The 16543-nt window shown below is 40.8% G+C and overlaps 2 protein-coding genes across 4 annotated transcripts in view; both read right to left on the reverse strand.

The window, feature by feature from the left end:
• Positions 1–6124, reverse strand: part of CEP350 (centrosomal protein 350kDa) — an 85234-nt gene extending 79110 nt beyond the window's left edge. For all 3 annotated transcript variants that reach the window (XM_010580629.1, XM_010580630.1, XM_010580627.1), the window contains exon 1: positions 6046–6124. The gene's annotated coding sequence lies outside the window, so the exon portion shown is untranslated. The remainder of the gene's footprint in view (positions 1–6045) is intronic.
• Positions 6099–16333, reverse strand: LOC104839982 (torsin-1A-interacting protein 1-like). Its single transcript, XM_010580626.1, has 5 exons — positions 16268–16333; positions 12233–12352; positions 10851–10907; positions 8148–8207; positions 6099–7063 (listed from the first exon to the last, which is right to left on the reverse strand). Exon 5 carries the CDS (start codon positions 6966–6968, stop codon positions 6261–6263), a length of 708 nt encoding a protein of 235 aa, XP_010578928.1. The 5' UTR covers positions 6969–7063; positions 8148–8207; positions 10851–10907; positions 12233–12352; positions 16268–16333; the 3' UTR covers positions 6099–6260.
• Between the last annotated feature and the right edge of the window lie 210 nt (positions 16334–16543).

Genomic DNA, 16543 nt, shown 5'->3' on the forward strand with positions numbered 1-16543 from the left:
CGGGGCGGGGGCGGGCAGGCAGGCCTGCCGCCCCCCCGCCGGGCCTCCGGTCGCCCCACGGGCCCGGGCGGTTCGAGCCCTCGCACTGCTCTGGGCGCCAGACCCTCCCTCAACCTCAGAAAAAGGTCGTTTTCCACTATTTTCCTCAAAGCTTACACCACCACCCCCCCCACCTCACGGCTGTGCAGGCTCGACTTGCCAGTCCAGTCCACATGCAAATCGCGCAAAAATAAAGAGCTGTGGCAGAGCTCTCGGTTTTGATGCAAGAACAGGACTTCGCAATGTTTATTAAAACGCCGCTGCAGAGCAGTGCCAACGCTGATGCTGGCATTCCTGAAGCAGCTCCAGTCGAAACTAGGGCACCACTTTTTCGTCATCTGTATTCATAGTTAAGTCATCTTTATAAAAATAATTTCAGTTTTTTGGAAAATGAAAGCAGCTCTGATTACAGTCTCCCAGTTGCCAATTTACGTTTAAATAACATTTGCAAAACTTCACAGAGATGACTTGAGTACCACCAGCTTAACTTCACTTTTTAACAGTCATTATAAATCCGGAAGAGTTGGTTACTGTACTATCTTCCATTGCATAGATTCCACCCCAAAGATGCACTAAAACCACCCACGCTTCAAAAATAGGTCTAAGATGTTATCCAGCTATAACAAAATTATTTCCACTGAAGAAGGAAAGTTATTAGAATAGGAAAAAAGAAATTCTTCCTACAGTTATTTTGGGAATGTCTCCTTCAGGGCTTGTCTACAACTTCACCCGAGTCTGGTTTTCAGTCATTAGTATGATTGCTTGCGTACAGATGCCAAATTTCCTGGGGGAGCACGGGGGCGGAAAGTTATCTACCCCAACCACTAAAGGATCACTAAACTACTGGAACCCCCCCCCCCCCCTTTTTTTTCCTTAACCAAAACGGATTAAACTACTTTTACATACCCTCTCCTCCTGCAAATGGTCAACATTTTACATATAAATTATTCCAATATGGGAACACCATACAAACACCCTAAACAGAGAGACCATTACAGCTGTGAAGCTTAGGCAACACAGAACTTAATCAAGTCACAATTACAGGATGCCCGTTTAACCTTAATTTGGTTCTTTTACATACACAAACTAATTAGAGAGTATATTTTCCAGCTTAAGCATACCTCCTTTGAACAAGGTAAGCTTGAGATGTCAGTGGTTAAACCTTTGAAAACAATTTTATTTTGCCAGATGAGGGAAAATATACAAGAACACCAAAAGATGAGCACAGCTCCAATGAGAAAAAGTGTTAAATAGTGCCTAATCCCCTCCTGGGTCCTCAGAGAGCAAACCTGCTCCTCCCAAATGTAGGAGAAGACTGTAAGTAATGACAATTTCAGTCAATGAAAACAATATTACTGCAGTGTATGGGAGCTCTGATCACAGACTAGGGCAAATTAAATTATTACATTCCCCATCATCACCTAGTGTTTGCTTAAATTTACTGCTTAATATTGCTGGATTGGCAGCCTGTTTAAATTATTCAGCACTTTTGTAATGCACTACCTCTTTAATTATGCTTTTAAACGTAGTTTCTCTTTTCTGCTTGGAAGCAGTTAATCTAGTTTCATGCTCCTCCTCTTCATCTGCAGGCAAACAAGGCATCACATTAGGATTTTCTCAAACATGAAAATCATTTGTTTTCAGTCAGTCAAGTAAAATTAAAAGGCAGTATTTGTCTAGTTTTTCCTTCTATATGGCTTCTATTTATTCTCTATATCTGTCAATGGAACTTAATTATAAAACTTGATTACTTTTTCAAAGATTCCCTACCAATGAGTGGAAAGCTCTGACAGGAAAACATCACATGAAAAGAGAAGAGAGAGATTCTTACAGAAAATGCAGTCATCTTGTGAAATTCTCTGAGATTAGAAATAAAGAAACTGTTTACCTGCAAACAGCCACAGCTGAGAGAAAAGGAAGAACGGAACACACTCCAGTTTCATGAACTGCTCACTAAACTGCAAAGCAGCGGAGATAACCACAGCAAGCACTGCCGAAGCACTGAAAGTGGTGGATGGAAACAGATAGTAAGTTGAAAGAGCCACAATCTCATCTTGTGCTAACTTGGTTATTGCAGCTTTAAGAGAGAGGTTTGGAAAGTTTTCCACTCCATACTACTCTTGCACACCCCTTCTAAAATTAGAAAGAGGCAGCTGGCTATTGCAGCTGAAAGATCAGCTCGAGCCCCCCAGACTCTCCCCCTCCCTTTCCTTGACTGACATGGCTCCCAAGAGCCATGGAGGAATTTGGGGAAGGGTGCTTCCACCTGTTGGACATGGAATGAGGTTTTCCAAGTATTCAATTATAAATCCAACTGTCAGGAGCTGACAATAAAACAAGACACAAGACAGCTGTGAGGACCACAGGACACACACACAAACCTCTTCTTCCTCCTAGTTTTGCAGTTTGTCTTACAGCAGAAACAATGCGTGAAAAATTGTTCTGTGCTTGATTTGGGCTTATAAAATAAAGGGATCATTTCAGATTTGTTCTTATAGTTTTCCAGCTGTGCTACAAGGTCTCAGCACAGAATCGGGCAAGTTGTTTATGTATCATTACACACCTCCAAAACCAGATTCTTTTTTCCTAAATACAGCATGCTGGCGATTGCACTGCAGATGGTGTGTACAGCTACAATCTGTACAGCAAATACTTTTATGCCTACCTTAACACGGAGCTCACCTTGCCTTCTGCACTCAGTTTGAGCTGAATTATTAGTTCAAACCAAATACCCTTTTTTTTTTTTTCATTTGTGGAAAATGAGCAAATGCTTTCGTTGGTGTGAAAAAATGGGGGAAAAAGAGTAGCCCTTTTAACGAACCTGCTTGCTTAGCATGCTCAGAACTCCACTGCTCAGTGCAATGTGACTCAGAGCAGGGTGTGAGAGACAAGGTAACAACAGACAGGGCTGCACATTGTTCTAGGTCCCTTTCACAACATCCACTGTGAAGACAATATAGGTATTGCCATCCTCCAGGTGCTCAAAGGCAACAGCAGGAGTAGCAGAAGAGGGGCCACGCTCCACCTTCTGCCTGGGCTGGCTACCTGCAAGGGGATTCTTGCCAGCTGCAGGTGTCTGCTCGCAACCCAAGGCACAGTCTGACAGCGTTTTCCAGTCCAATTTGCAGAATACTGGAAATTTTGTCTGCAAATTGGTGTGTAGCTGCTTCAGCTCCCCAAAGATCGTGTTCTGTCCAAAATTTGTATGCTGTAAGCCCACAGAAGAAGAAATATCCCCTTCTCAGTCCCAAGGCCAGACCTGGTGTCTTCGCTCCATGTAAGCACATTTTTGCTGTCACAGACTATTTAATTTGCCAATCTGCTGACAGTTAGGGACAGTTCAACTTCAGAAGTGAGATTTGTCTAGAAGAAGGCAAAGTATTTAACAGTTTGGAAAACATCAAATGGCTATGTTTGCTGCAGGCAATGAAATAATTATACAAGGAGGATAGTAATCAGCTGCCTGTGAGCAACACAGACAGACATTACTCTTCACCTCTGGCTGAGGAGGAGTTACTTAATGAGATCTGCATTAAGTACCTGTGGATATTTAATGAGAGCCTTTTAAGGACAAAGCCACAAAATGCTACAAAAAGGACCTACTACTTCAAGAGCAGGAACAGTCTTCTAATCCTAAACCTTTCCCCTCCTCCAGAAGGGGCTACTGTATATACCATCTTGCTTTTGATTCTTCCAGACCAAGCAGCACACCATATATTTGGAAATACACCTCACTTTCCCTACAGTTAACAACAACAAAGTGATTCTCCTTTGTCTGGCACAACATTAAGTAGAACATTAAGTCTTTAGTTTCCAGGCACCTTCCTATTTTGTCTTGAAAGGGGGGGGGGGGGGGGGGGAGTTTTAGAAAAAAAAAAAAACCTGGGTTACATATGTTTTATTTGTATAAGAGCATGGAATCTCCTGCCTTCATGTCATAACAGTCTTTTTTTGTGGTTGCCAATTCTGCTAATTATATACCTTTTTTCTAAGCTAGTTTTTAGTAAGGCTGTCCCTCCAGTCAGTTCACAGTGCACTAGTTTGCAACAGCAGAGGTACAGGAACATGCAGCTAGGAGTGGAACAAGAATGAAGTCATCCCTTTTGTCAGCTGCTGACTCTTGTGTCAGACTAATGAAACAAGCGAACCATATCTTATCATTAGTTCCAGCTGAAATCAGAACTGAGGAATTAGTACAAGAACACCAAGTAAAAAACAATTCAGAGCTATTACAATTTCCTGAAATGTTCCCTATTAGAGAAAAGCCCTGATATTATCAAATACATGCATCTGCATCCCAGTATCTACTACTCCACTCTAAAAAGTTCTAAATTTTGCAAAAGGTTGTGTTTTAGGCGTCTGTATTTGGTCAAAGGTAAAAGGAACAATCTTAAACATGTAAAAAAAAAGTCTGACCACTTCAATGGGCAAATCTTAAAACAGCTTATAAAACAAAAAAGTATATTTATTTTTAATGATTACTAAAATAGTTTACATAATATACAAACAAATATGCTATCAGGACACACCTGGAAATAAGTCACAGTTGTTTTTTCAAAAAACATTTGTCCAGTGAAATGTCCAAAATGTAAATGCCATCTTTTCCTTCCTGAGCTATCCTTAAACATCCAGAACAGCAGCAATTCCATGTCTTTTTACTGTTTCTATTTCTTCCCATTAAAATAAAAAGCACTGCACCTTGCTGGCCCTCAGTGGTTAGAACGAATCCACCTCTGGTTTAAGCAACTACAGCTCTGTGTTTCTCATACTGTGTTCTTCTATATGCTTAAGGTGATTTTGGTCCATTCCACTTAACACCCCAAACCTTTGCTTGCACAAAGCCAGAAGCTCCAGCACCTCAAGAGGTATTCCTGGTTAAGAAGGACTTTTTGCAACAGGACAGCTCAAGGGGCTTGTGAATAAAGGATGGGTCCAAGAGCCACTAATCTCTCAGCTGTTATAAGAAAACATCCCATTAATTTGAGAGCAGTCTTCACATGTTCCTTCATATGCAATAAAACCAAATACACATGGACCAATAGTTCAAGAGCATACAGTTAACAGCAATGAAATGGAAGTGCTGCAATTTTCTCTTTTTTTTTTTTTTTTTTTTACACAAAATACTTACAATAGAAACAAGTACATGTTTTTAGTCTGCTGTGAGGGATTCTCAGCATGAGGCATGCTAAAAAATGTATTTTAAAAACATGCATTGCAAATCTGTTCTTCACTAGAAGCTTATACAGCAAGCAGCAGGTTATATGCAGACACACGAAGAAAGGTTATTTTTCTAGGATACCGAGTACCACAAATAAATAAAATCTCTTGATGCAAAAATAATTATCTTATTAAAATGAGAAATAACCTATGTCTTCCTAATGTTTTGTTTGGAAAGGAGATAGTACACACACAGAGCTGACATTTTATCAGTGTCCCCCAAATTTTAAGACTTGCAGAACTTTGACAAAGAGCTGAGAATTCCTGGAAGCAGCGAGGCAAAGAGGTGCTGAGGGATTATTTAACTGACATCAGTACAACTAACATTAAGCAAACCTTTGTACCTTGGCTTTTCTCACTCTCCAAAACTGTCTGGGGCAGGCTCATTTAAGGAAGAAATGCTTGCTGAAAGGTCCTCTGCAAGTCACAAATCTTTCAAGCAATTTAGCCATTTCTACAAGTCACCAGAGACAGCTAACATCTATGCTGTGATCCGAAGGATCAAGAAAAAGCTTGTGCTTAGACTCAAATCACCTTATTATCTTTTTCAGTTTATGTTTTTTCTTATGTTAGAAGCAAGCAATTCTGGCAGATGAAGGTGATGTTTTTGCATCCTATTACCTTGTCAAACGCAATACCAGCTTTATGCACCACCAGAAAAGGATCCTCATAACAAAGCCAATAGTGCACCAAGACAGCTTCAGAAGCAGATGTGTGGTTCTGCACTAGTGGGCACTTACTTCCAGCTCCAGGACACCAAGCCTGAATAAGTCACTGAACACAACTTACCAACAACCAGCAAGTTCCTTGCTTACATTCTGCAGTTGATTTAGAGAAGTTCCAGTTACTTTAGCAGAAACAACCCTGGTAGCTGGTGGAATTTCTCTGCACAGAAAGGACTGTATGCTGTCTGAGCTCAGCAGCCACAGTAAGTTCTTCCCTGTTCAGCCATTACAACATACATTTTCTGTCATCCTCCTTTCCTAAGTCCTCTCCAGTAACTTTTATGTGCATCCCTCCACAGGGAGGCCCTTTTCAGGCCAAACAGGCAACACAAGATGAGATATACGGCTCCACAGTCCACTCAGCTTATCTGTGTCCATGCTGTTATAAGAACTAGGAACATCTGAACTGGTAAACTTCGCCCAGAGGAAATCCCGGACTTTCTCCTCAACTTCTTGCAATGTGAGACTCTTTCTTAGGGACTGCTCATCCAGGAGAACTGTCAGCAGAAGAGCCACATCCTTAAATGCTGCATTTTCATGGTCACAGTACTTGTAAAAGATTAAGGTGGAGCCTGCAGGCAGTAACTCAAATCGATGCACCACTGCTACCTTCTTGCCTTCTCTGAACCCAGAGCTGAGCTCATTATCTACCTCCAGCTTGACAATGTCACTATCCAATATGGCTTTGTCTGCCCCATTAATTTTGATTGTAGTAGCATTCTGGGAGAAGGCAAAAGCATCAGCAATCTCATTACTTAGGCACCTCAGCGCTTTCTCAGCTTCTTGGCCAGCTGTGAACAGTAAGATGGCCGGCTCCAAATGCAGATGAGAAGCATTAAGATGTTTCTCAAGGAACACATGGGTTCTTTTCCACAGATTGGGGTCCTGACTTTGGTAAGTATTTTTTAGTTTCTTCATCCGAGCCCGAAACGCTTCCAAAATTTGAGTATCTCTACTTGACAAAGTTGCATCTAGAAGACTTGGCATTCCACTCCACAGGACATAAAGCAATGGGATGCTAATTAACAGAACCAGTAACAAAGTCCAGCTTTTGTGAAATCCACTCTGCAATTCACCATCATCTATTGAAAGGAGGAGCAAACAGAAGAAAACAATGTTTTAAAAGGAGTCAGAAGTCAACAAGCGAGAGGAAAATAAGAGAAAAGAGTAGAATTCAATGAACTCTCATCCCACTCTCAAGCTATTGGTACAGTAGTTGAAGAGCATAAAGAAGATCTTCTAGTTAAAAAACAACCAAAACCACCTTGAACCTCTTTAGCAACTCAGTGAAGCGACAGCATTAAAAAATGGACATTTTTATGCATTGCCAGCTTGACTAAGCAATTGGACATTCTTCTGAAAAAGGAGCTCTTCTGAAAGTTTATCAATACTCCATTCTATTTAATCAAATCCAAACTAAGAGCTTAAAATGGTTCTGAAAAAGTCAAGCTTTTCCCCACATTTAGGCTCTGCAGAAAAAGCCCTATACAAAACCTGGCATCGCCAGAATTGCTTCTGTGTTGCTATTTCTCCTCCCTGTCCCCATAAGGATGAAAATAGTTCATAGGATGCAGCAGTATTTGCATCTTAGACACTAGTGATCAACACTATTAGAAAACGTTTGTGGTCTTTGGATCAGTCAGCTTCACAAAGAGTACACACAGCAAACAGTGCACAGGAAGCATATAGAGTATCAGATATTTTGATTTGATTTTGTATTTTAACAGTTAAATTAACACTTGTTTGACCTACTACGAGCATAAGGCTTGATTCTGTTCCCAGTAAAATCAGTGGCAAAATATACCAACCACCCTGGAAACAGGAAAGAACTGTATACCTTATGCTACCTTTTTATATCCTAATTTTTAGCAGGACAGCAACACAACAACTGTTAAATAAGAACACCACTAGGTCTGCCTCAGTTTTAATCTTGCAGCAAATCTTGTAAACACTATAGATGGAAGACCTTAAATTCAGGTGGAATTGTTACCTATTATACAACACCCTTCCTTCGTGCTGAAAACACATGCCCTAGCAAGCAAGTCATCTGTTCTGGCAAGGACCCTCAGTTTAACACCAGCTACCAGGAAATCGAGTACTTGGACAGGCATGAAAATGGTTAAATGTAACACAAGCATGAAATAGAAGTGAAAGCAGAAGTCTTACTTGTGGCCAAAGGCTGTGACTGCTTCCCTATACTGGGCTGATCTCGAAATTTAGTTCTGCCTGTTGAGAGATTAAGAAAGGAACGTGAGAAAAATACTAAGACAACAATTATAACCAATCTTCCAGTGGGGAAAATAGCAGGGAGTTGAAATCAAACTGCATTATTTTCAACAAAAAGCTGTTCTTAGTTATGCTTTTACACACAAAATTCTACGAAGCTTACAGGAAGGTTAACAAAGCACCTTTGCATAAAACCCTGTTGAAGCGAATGCAGGCCTGCTAAGTAGGAGCAAAGGTGAGACTGTGACCTCATCCTGGGTAAGGCTGTATCAAGTCTGGGGCTTTCTGTTCTCTTCATTCACCCTCCCGTGCTCAAGCAAGGCTTGTCTTGAGCAAGGAAAATGACACATTCACCACTATTACTAGCCTGAGAAGTCTCATTCAACTGGCAGACCAACTCTCCATATACGCTATTTGCCAAATGTCAGTTCTTAAGCCATCTTGAGAATCTTGCATAAAAAGCACAAGTCCCAAACCTATCACAAATCACCCCGGAAGATTTTTAACTCTTGAAAAGTTACAGAAATAAAAACGGAGTCATTTAAAGTACAAGATGACAAAACAACAGAGTTTTAACCACCTGTTATTTTCTGCACAAGGATCCCATGTCCCAGTTAAGTTTCCTGACTTTGCTCAAGAATTTGAAGGACAGAAAAATGGACGCTCCATTAACACAAATACTAGAAAAACAACATAATGCAAGATGTAAGTAGCAAAAGCAAAGCGGTATGTTAAAGGCATAGTCTCATATTCCCTCTCCATCTAGCTTGGGTCAGAGGCCTGCTTCATCAGCAGTCAGTTTCTTGGGATGAATTGTGCTTTTAGAACAAAATGCAAGCTTTCAACTTCAAAATATACTTTTGGTCTATCTATTTAAATGGGCTCAGACAGCGAAGTACAAGAGACATTATCCATAAAAGAGGGTTATGAACAACTTTCCCAAGAGACCAGTATGAATATATACAGTGCAATTATTGGTCAGCATGTTTTCAGCATTTAGTCAGTTAATTAAAAAGACACGAGAATTTCTGGCTCCTTGTGAACTACAGCAACTGGTTCAAAGCTGAAGGCTCTTTAATAATATATAACCAAATCAGGATACTGTCAATGGCACTATTGAGAATAAACTGAACAAACACACCCTGCAGTAGTTATTTCAAAAACACTAAAATAAATCCTATAACCTTGTTTCTGTATAAATGTAAATCACAGAAGGTGCTAAAAACAGCTCTGGTTTAAGCTGGAGCTTAACTGCTTAATGAGCTACACTGTTCTGTATTTTCAACCCCCCACCCCAATAGGGCACAGACATGGAGCTTGTAACTAAGCTTATATAGTCTTCTCATAGTTAACGGATCAAAATCACTTCAATTCTGTAATATTTTACAATGTAGCCCTATTTGCAGAGACTAGGTTTCATATTTAGGAGACAGCTATGATTCATACCCTAAAGGAAAAAATATTTCAATAAACAGTCTAAAAACAGATCCTATCCTACCTAAGAATCTTGCCTTATTTACAACACAATTTGCACAAAGGCCAAGCAAATTATTTGTCTTGCCTAACTCAAAATGCCTAACTCCGGCAGACACCTTAGAGCTTTCAGATTTTCAAGTGATTTTCCGAAGTTCTTCACCCACCACCAAACTGGTCACTCCTGCAGCACCTATCACCTCTGGGACAGGAAAGAAAAAGTACCAGACTAGCAAGAACTCCCAGCATCAATTCATTTTTCAAAGGCGTTTCACAGATGTGCGGCTACTACAAGACGAGCTTCTCTTCCAGAAGGCACTGTGGTTTTCAAAAAAAAAAAAACCAACCAAAAAAAAAACCAAAAAACAAACAAACAAACACCCACAAAAACACAACCCACCAAAAAACCTCGAACAAACCTCCCCCAGGTTCTCCGGATTGAATTTTGATTTACAAGACTTTGTTTAGCTATACCTGTTCAGGATAGAAACAAGTGCCAAGACATTAAGAACAGAAGGCTACTAAGAATTCAGAACATTTTTTTTCCCTCTTCAAGTACTCTTCCAAGAGGAGAAAAAAAACCCAAACCAACAAATCCACAAAAACAACCAAAGATAAAAATCTGAAACACAAGGAATTGGTCATTAGACAAACAGACTGGAGTTTACCAGCAAAGAACAAAGCTGCTCCTCTCCAGGAGTCTAAGACAACTAATTCAATCATAGCAGGCCACCATTACTCAGGGAAAGGCTAGAAGGGAAGGTGATGTGTACAAACTAATCTAGCATTCACTGCTACCAAAAGGTGAAGGTTTTGTTCCCTTCCTCAGCTCACCCCAATGCCACTAGTAGTACATGCTCTGCACTTACTGATTGTCCCATGAGTCAACTCCATTTCCTAACTCAGCCAAAAAAGAAGAAAAAAAAAAAAAAGAAAAAAGAAAAAGTGGGTCATTTTCTGTGGTCAGCAAGTTGAATAACCTCATAGAAGGGCTCTGGCATGTCCTGCCTTCTCCAGCTTCCATTTGGATTTGCCTCCTGGGTCCCTTTCCACCTTCCCAGACAGAGTGTCCCAGAGCTCAAGAAAAACCATAAGCAGAGGAAAGGAAAAGAATTCTGTACTTTTCACTTAATTACAGGGAAAGACTAGGTATCTTTTTTTTTTACTTACTCTGTGATGTAGTTGAGTGGTGCTCTTGATTTTTCTCAAGGAAGTCAGCCTTTCTTTCTGAAAGCAAAGCATAAATGAAAGAACTTGCCTATCACATCAGAGTTCAGAATAAGACAGACAAGCCATACATTCTTTTAGCTCTTTCTATTAAATCTTGAAAGGCTATTAGGGGAGGAGTATATGCTGTGCTGCCAAACCAAGCCTGCGCCATATGACAGCCTCTTGGACCCCGCTGTAGATGGGAGAAAACTAGTATTATCTCATAGAAAAGGCTTAATTTGGCCCTTCACCTTGCTTTTCCCAATATGACACAAAACTATCCTTCCTATTTTTTCTTTAAAAAAGTAACAATGCAATAATGATAAAATGCAAAGGATGGGAAATTAGCAGCATTACTTGATTACTAATGGAGGGTACCAGACTTTTCACTTCTGAAACCAAAACTATTCAGCAGGGAGGGAAAAACAAAAATAAACAGTGTAAAGCTATCACCTTAACAACACAGCTATCAGCCCTGGGGGACTCCAGCAAACATGGGCATGTTCTTAGCTGCAGCAGACTGACACAGATGTGTTCTTGTGCACATCTCAGCTACCTGGTTCACGTCTGTGTTTTGCCAGCCTGTGCTCACAATTGCTTTCAGCGCTCTCCCATAAACACTGTATGATTAGGACTGTTACTGACAGAATGAACACAAGCTACTACCTCACTCTCTGACCAGTTGCCAGCTCTCCTAAAAACCTCCCTTACCTAATGTATCTATTTGGATGTATTCAAACCATGTGTGGTAACATAACTACCTTCTGCTGGGCTAAAAAGTATCCCATATTTTCCTCATCATTGTATTTCCCTATCACTTCTGTAACACATAACGAGTACAATCTTGAGCAACGAACAGAAAAAGTGCTCCCTTGCTTTGAAATCACTTGGTATAGTCAGCTTTCCCCTGCTAAAGTCAAAAGTAACTCATCTTTTTAGAAAAAGAACAGTTTTGCTTTGCTTTGCCTGAGGCAATTAAAGATCTGCTCTCATAACAGTTTTTGCAGAAGATATGATATTACTCATCTTTTTGTTTTGCTTTTCAAAAAACAGACAGCTATGTATTTATCAAAGTTTAAAACTGCGCCTTCTTGAACTTTAAGGTTTTACACCCAAGCAGATGACTGTCATACTACAATACATACTTAGTTTGGCTCATGGGCAAGAGTATACCCTGAAAAAAAATATTTTTTTTTAACTTCTTCATCCATTCGGATTTCAACTCAACAACTCCCCCTTTTGTCACCAAACTGAAAGAATGTCATATTAGCACATTTAAGCAATCATTTAGTACATGAACTAAGGTTACACGGAGAAGGTACTGATAAAACTAGTGTTGTTACCTTTTAACGGCGTATAAATGTTTGGTTGATGCCCTGCTGGTTTCTCGGGTTCGTTACCGTCATAAACCTTTGCTTTTTCCTTTATTGGATTCTCTTGAAGAAAGTGAATTGAAGAACTGCCTGTCAGGAGGCAAAAAGGAAAAAAGAAAAAGAGGATTGGTATAGGTGCAGTATCATTTGTGCTCATAGCATCACAAAACTGAAGGACCAAGACATAGTTTCAGAACATACATGATCTAAAATCAGTGATTTTCAAGTTGTGATCTCCCAAGAATTACTTTCTTAAACTGTAACCAAAAGCAACTAAGACTTGAAAAGCTTATGGTAAATTTGAGTTCACTACAAATATAGCTGTCTACACCACCACACGCTTTTTTTTTTCTTAGTTTTGTTTGGTTTTTTTTTATTTTTAGGAGTCCTTGGCTTAAAAACACTTGGGGAAAAAAAAACAAGCCAGACATCAAGACACCAAATGCTAACAGCCAGGAAATGCCTTATACTAAAGGGATTCAGTGTAAACTCTTAAATACACAAGCATGGGAGTAAAGAGAATTTTTCCCACAGCTTTGGGCACACAATTTGCAAACAATAATTGTGCTGTCTTCCATAGCATTAGGCAGAAGGGAAGAGAGAGAAAAACAAATACAGAACATAAGTCCCCTTTTTATGTAGTCCAAGTCACCCTTTAGTTGGGTCTCTTTCTCTCTCTCATTAACCATAATGGCAATCTAGGGCACCTATGCTCCTAACTTAATCCCCTCAGGCAGCTGGGAAAAATCTACACCAACACCTTTAGATTGTTTACCAAAGTACACAGCCATTTAGACAGTAAAACCCTACTTAGTTAATGTTACTAGCTAGAAAGAATAAAGCCCTATAAGATGACAGAAGTCACAGAGCAAAGGTCAGGGCTGGAAAGCCAGTCAAAAGCAGAACACCAGGAGAAGAGGTTTGAAAGGATAAAGTGCAACCACATGGTTGCTCAGATTCAGGGAGGGGGGAACATGGGGGGGGGAGTGAAAAAGGTTCAGGTATGGAATGAAAGCTGTAGTACAGCTGTGGAACAGAGATCATGACAACAGCGATCAAGCTGAAAGGCATAAGCAGAGGAAACAACAAAGGGAAGAATAGAATTGATGAAACTTTTTTCTCTGTGACATTCAACACTGGGCCCTATTACTCTTTTAACAGTACTGGGTTCTCCAAGGGTTTAATGTGTTTCTATAGCTCTTTTACCATATGCATGAGGGCAACGCATGGCTTGCCACCTAGTGTTTATTAATTTTACTTCAAAGAAAGAAAACAGCCTTTTTCTAATATGTTCCAGCAGCTTTAGCATGCCCGTGTATGTGAAGCATACAAGGGAAAAAAAAAACCACACAAAAAACAAAACAAAAAACCCAAAACACAAACAAGGGAGACAACTGTAAGTTTTAAACTAAGATATTAAGTCACAGGTACAACAGTATTTGCACATAGCGAGTGGGATACCATATTTTTTTCAAAACCATCTTAAAAAGCTGTTAAGTGACTGATTTCCCACCAAGCTAAGAATGAAGGTACTCACCAAATTACTTGATCTTCAGGAATGCCAAACAACATACCCATAATATTCCACTACATGCTGAGGTTTTGCAAGGAAAATCTCACTAGTAGTGGCAGCTAGTAAACCACAAGACCAGAAAGATCTAGGAATGTAAAGAGGGCTACTCATGCAGTCCATACTTTTTAATTCTTCTCCCCTTCTTTGCATCAATCAGTACTCTATGTCTCTCAAAGCATTCTTAAAAGCTGTTGTAAAAAGGAAAGACTTAAATATATACAACTTCATTTCTCACATGAAGACAGCTTGTGAATCAGCACCTTCTGTAACAGTGGGTATCACAAACAGGAAGAATATTAGTGCAAGCAGACAGCACACATGGCATCCCCTACAGAGAAAAGTAAACTCCCCCTTTATGAAGTTTAACTTCCCTAGAAATATATAAAAATTCCAGCCCAGACATGCCTGTTCTTTCCTTACAAGGCCTTAAGCCTCCTACCCAAAGGATCATTCCTGCCTACCAGGCAGCTAGTGAGGATATTCCAATCCACCTTAAATCTGCTTAGAGAGCCACCTACTGCACAGTCACCTGCCAAGAGAGAGTGATCTTCTTACTGTCCCCATTTCATACACTGGTTTAATCAAAGGGATTAGAAATCTGCGAGTTCATAAACTACAGGTTTATAAACCAAAATATAAAGCCACTATTTTAACACAGTGGAACTTGTTCTTTTAAGTCTAGTACATATCTATCCCTGTGGGTTCAAACTTTTTCAACACAGAGATAAGCCTGCAACACACTTGCTGCAATGTTCCACTGCAACTACAGACAGCACAAACTTGAGTGCCCAGAACACCTAGTGCCTTCCTTTAACTCGTACAGTCATACACTCTACTTGCATACTTTAAGACAACTTCAACAGAGATCACTAGCATGTATCTTTAGCTCATTGATCTAGAAGATGCCTGATTCGAGGCAGTGTTTATAGACTCTTAAAGCATTTTAGCTCTAGAAGCAAGTTTCTAATCTATATTTAAAACCTCTAAGCAGAAGCCAGAAACCAGTTTCTCAAGTTGTGGTTTTGCTTCCACTCTGCTCTCCGGGAAGCATGACAATTACATCCTTACAAAAATCCACCCTACTTGTCCTGCTGCCCCACAGACCCTGCACTCCCCTAAACTCTGCAGAAAAAAAACCAATACCGTATAGCTACAGGCAGGAAGACTGTGAGGGTGGAAATTACTCCTTTGCTTCTATATAAAGCATTAGGGTCTCTTAACATCATACTTTTATGCCCGCTGTGACTATAATCAAATACCGCTGTTAAGAGCTCAGGGACGTGGGGGGAGGACATCTCTCCCCCAGCCTCATTTTTAGAGACGTCTATATTAAAAAAAAAAAAAACCAAAACACTCAGCTGTACCTCCTAAAGCAGCCCAGCCACATTTAAAATACTAAGCATGTTAATACCTGCTAGCCATCATTTGGGAGTAACAGCTTCCCACAGCTTTTTTTCACAGATAAACCTTTGTACTTTCCCAAGGAAATACTCATAACCTCTCTCCTCCTCCCTCAAGATAAGATTTTTCCACACCTCCTGGAAATTTTCCTTCTGAAACATAATATTGGCAGCCCTTTTTAAGGGCAATGCCACATAATTAAGGCCATGCACTGCAGCTGTAACAAAAGAGCTTGGCAACAGCCCTGTCACAGGAACACTGATGGGAATGGTACTAGTCTCAGGCTAGCCCAACTCATCCATCTGAGAACTGCCACATACTAACACTGTATACAGTCCAACTCAAAATAGACCAACAGATTAAAAGGGAAGGAAATACAATTTGCTTGCAGCTTTCTGACGGAATGACAGGCTAAAGCCACGTGACTGTATTACACAAAGTCAGCATCTCTCTGAAGTTTTGAGAAGGATACAGTTTTCACCAACTAAAGAAACAAGAAGGTGCCACGCAGAGCTAACACAACAGCTTGTCCAGCCCAGCATCCAAGAGCAAGTACCAGTGAATGCTTGGTGCTTCAGAGAAAGGACAGGCAAGCCCCAATTATGCACTTCCCCACAAACAATGTTGCTCACTGTACAGAGCACAGTCTTACAGCGATCTATTTTTGCAGCTCAAGATACTTTATTTAAATTCAGTCTTTAAAAACCAAGCAGTGTTAGTACAATCAGTTATTCCCCATTTTAATGCTGTGAAAAAATAGTATTCCAAGTGACGCGCTAGGTAAAACAGCCACCTAAGGGCTTGGCTTCAGCGTGCTCTACAGGCACCGATCCTTTTGGAAGGCCGAGAAGGACTCCTCGTCTCTTATGCAGGGAATAAAAACCGCAGCAGGATTTCCTCACCTGTACGCCAGGACCACGGTAAAACCTGCAAAGGAGCTAAAACCCAATAAACTCCCTTTGCGCCGGTCTCGTGCCTTTCAGCACCTTTGCAAGCAGCGCACACAGTAACCTCTCCGAGTTAACACCTACCTGCCGACCTACATGCTTTTATAGGGGGTCGAGTCAAGGAGTCTGGATTCCCAAAGTGACTCCCGTCTCCTGAAACGAGAAACAGGTGAAGGGCGCAGCAAGGCCGGGCAGCTCAGTCCAAGCCCACCCGCCTCCAGCCTTCCAAGAGCACCGAACGCCCCTTTCGGACTCACGGGGACACCCCGGTGTTCCCCGCGGGACTGTCCGGGACGGCACCCCCCCCGGGCTGCCCCTGCCTCCCTACCCCGCAGGCAGGGCGGCCGCGGGGGAGGGCGA

Source organism: Haliaeetus leucocephalus, unplaced genomic scaffold (genome assembly GCF_000737465.1).
Source record: "Haliaeetus leucocephalus isolate CR32 unplaced genomic scaffold, Haliaeetus_leucocephalus-4.0 Scaffold730, whole genome shotgun sequence".
In the NCBI taxonomy this organism is placed as follows: Eukaryota; Metazoa; Chordata; class Aves; order Accipitriformes; family Accipitridae; genus Haliaeetus; species Haliaeetus leucocephalus.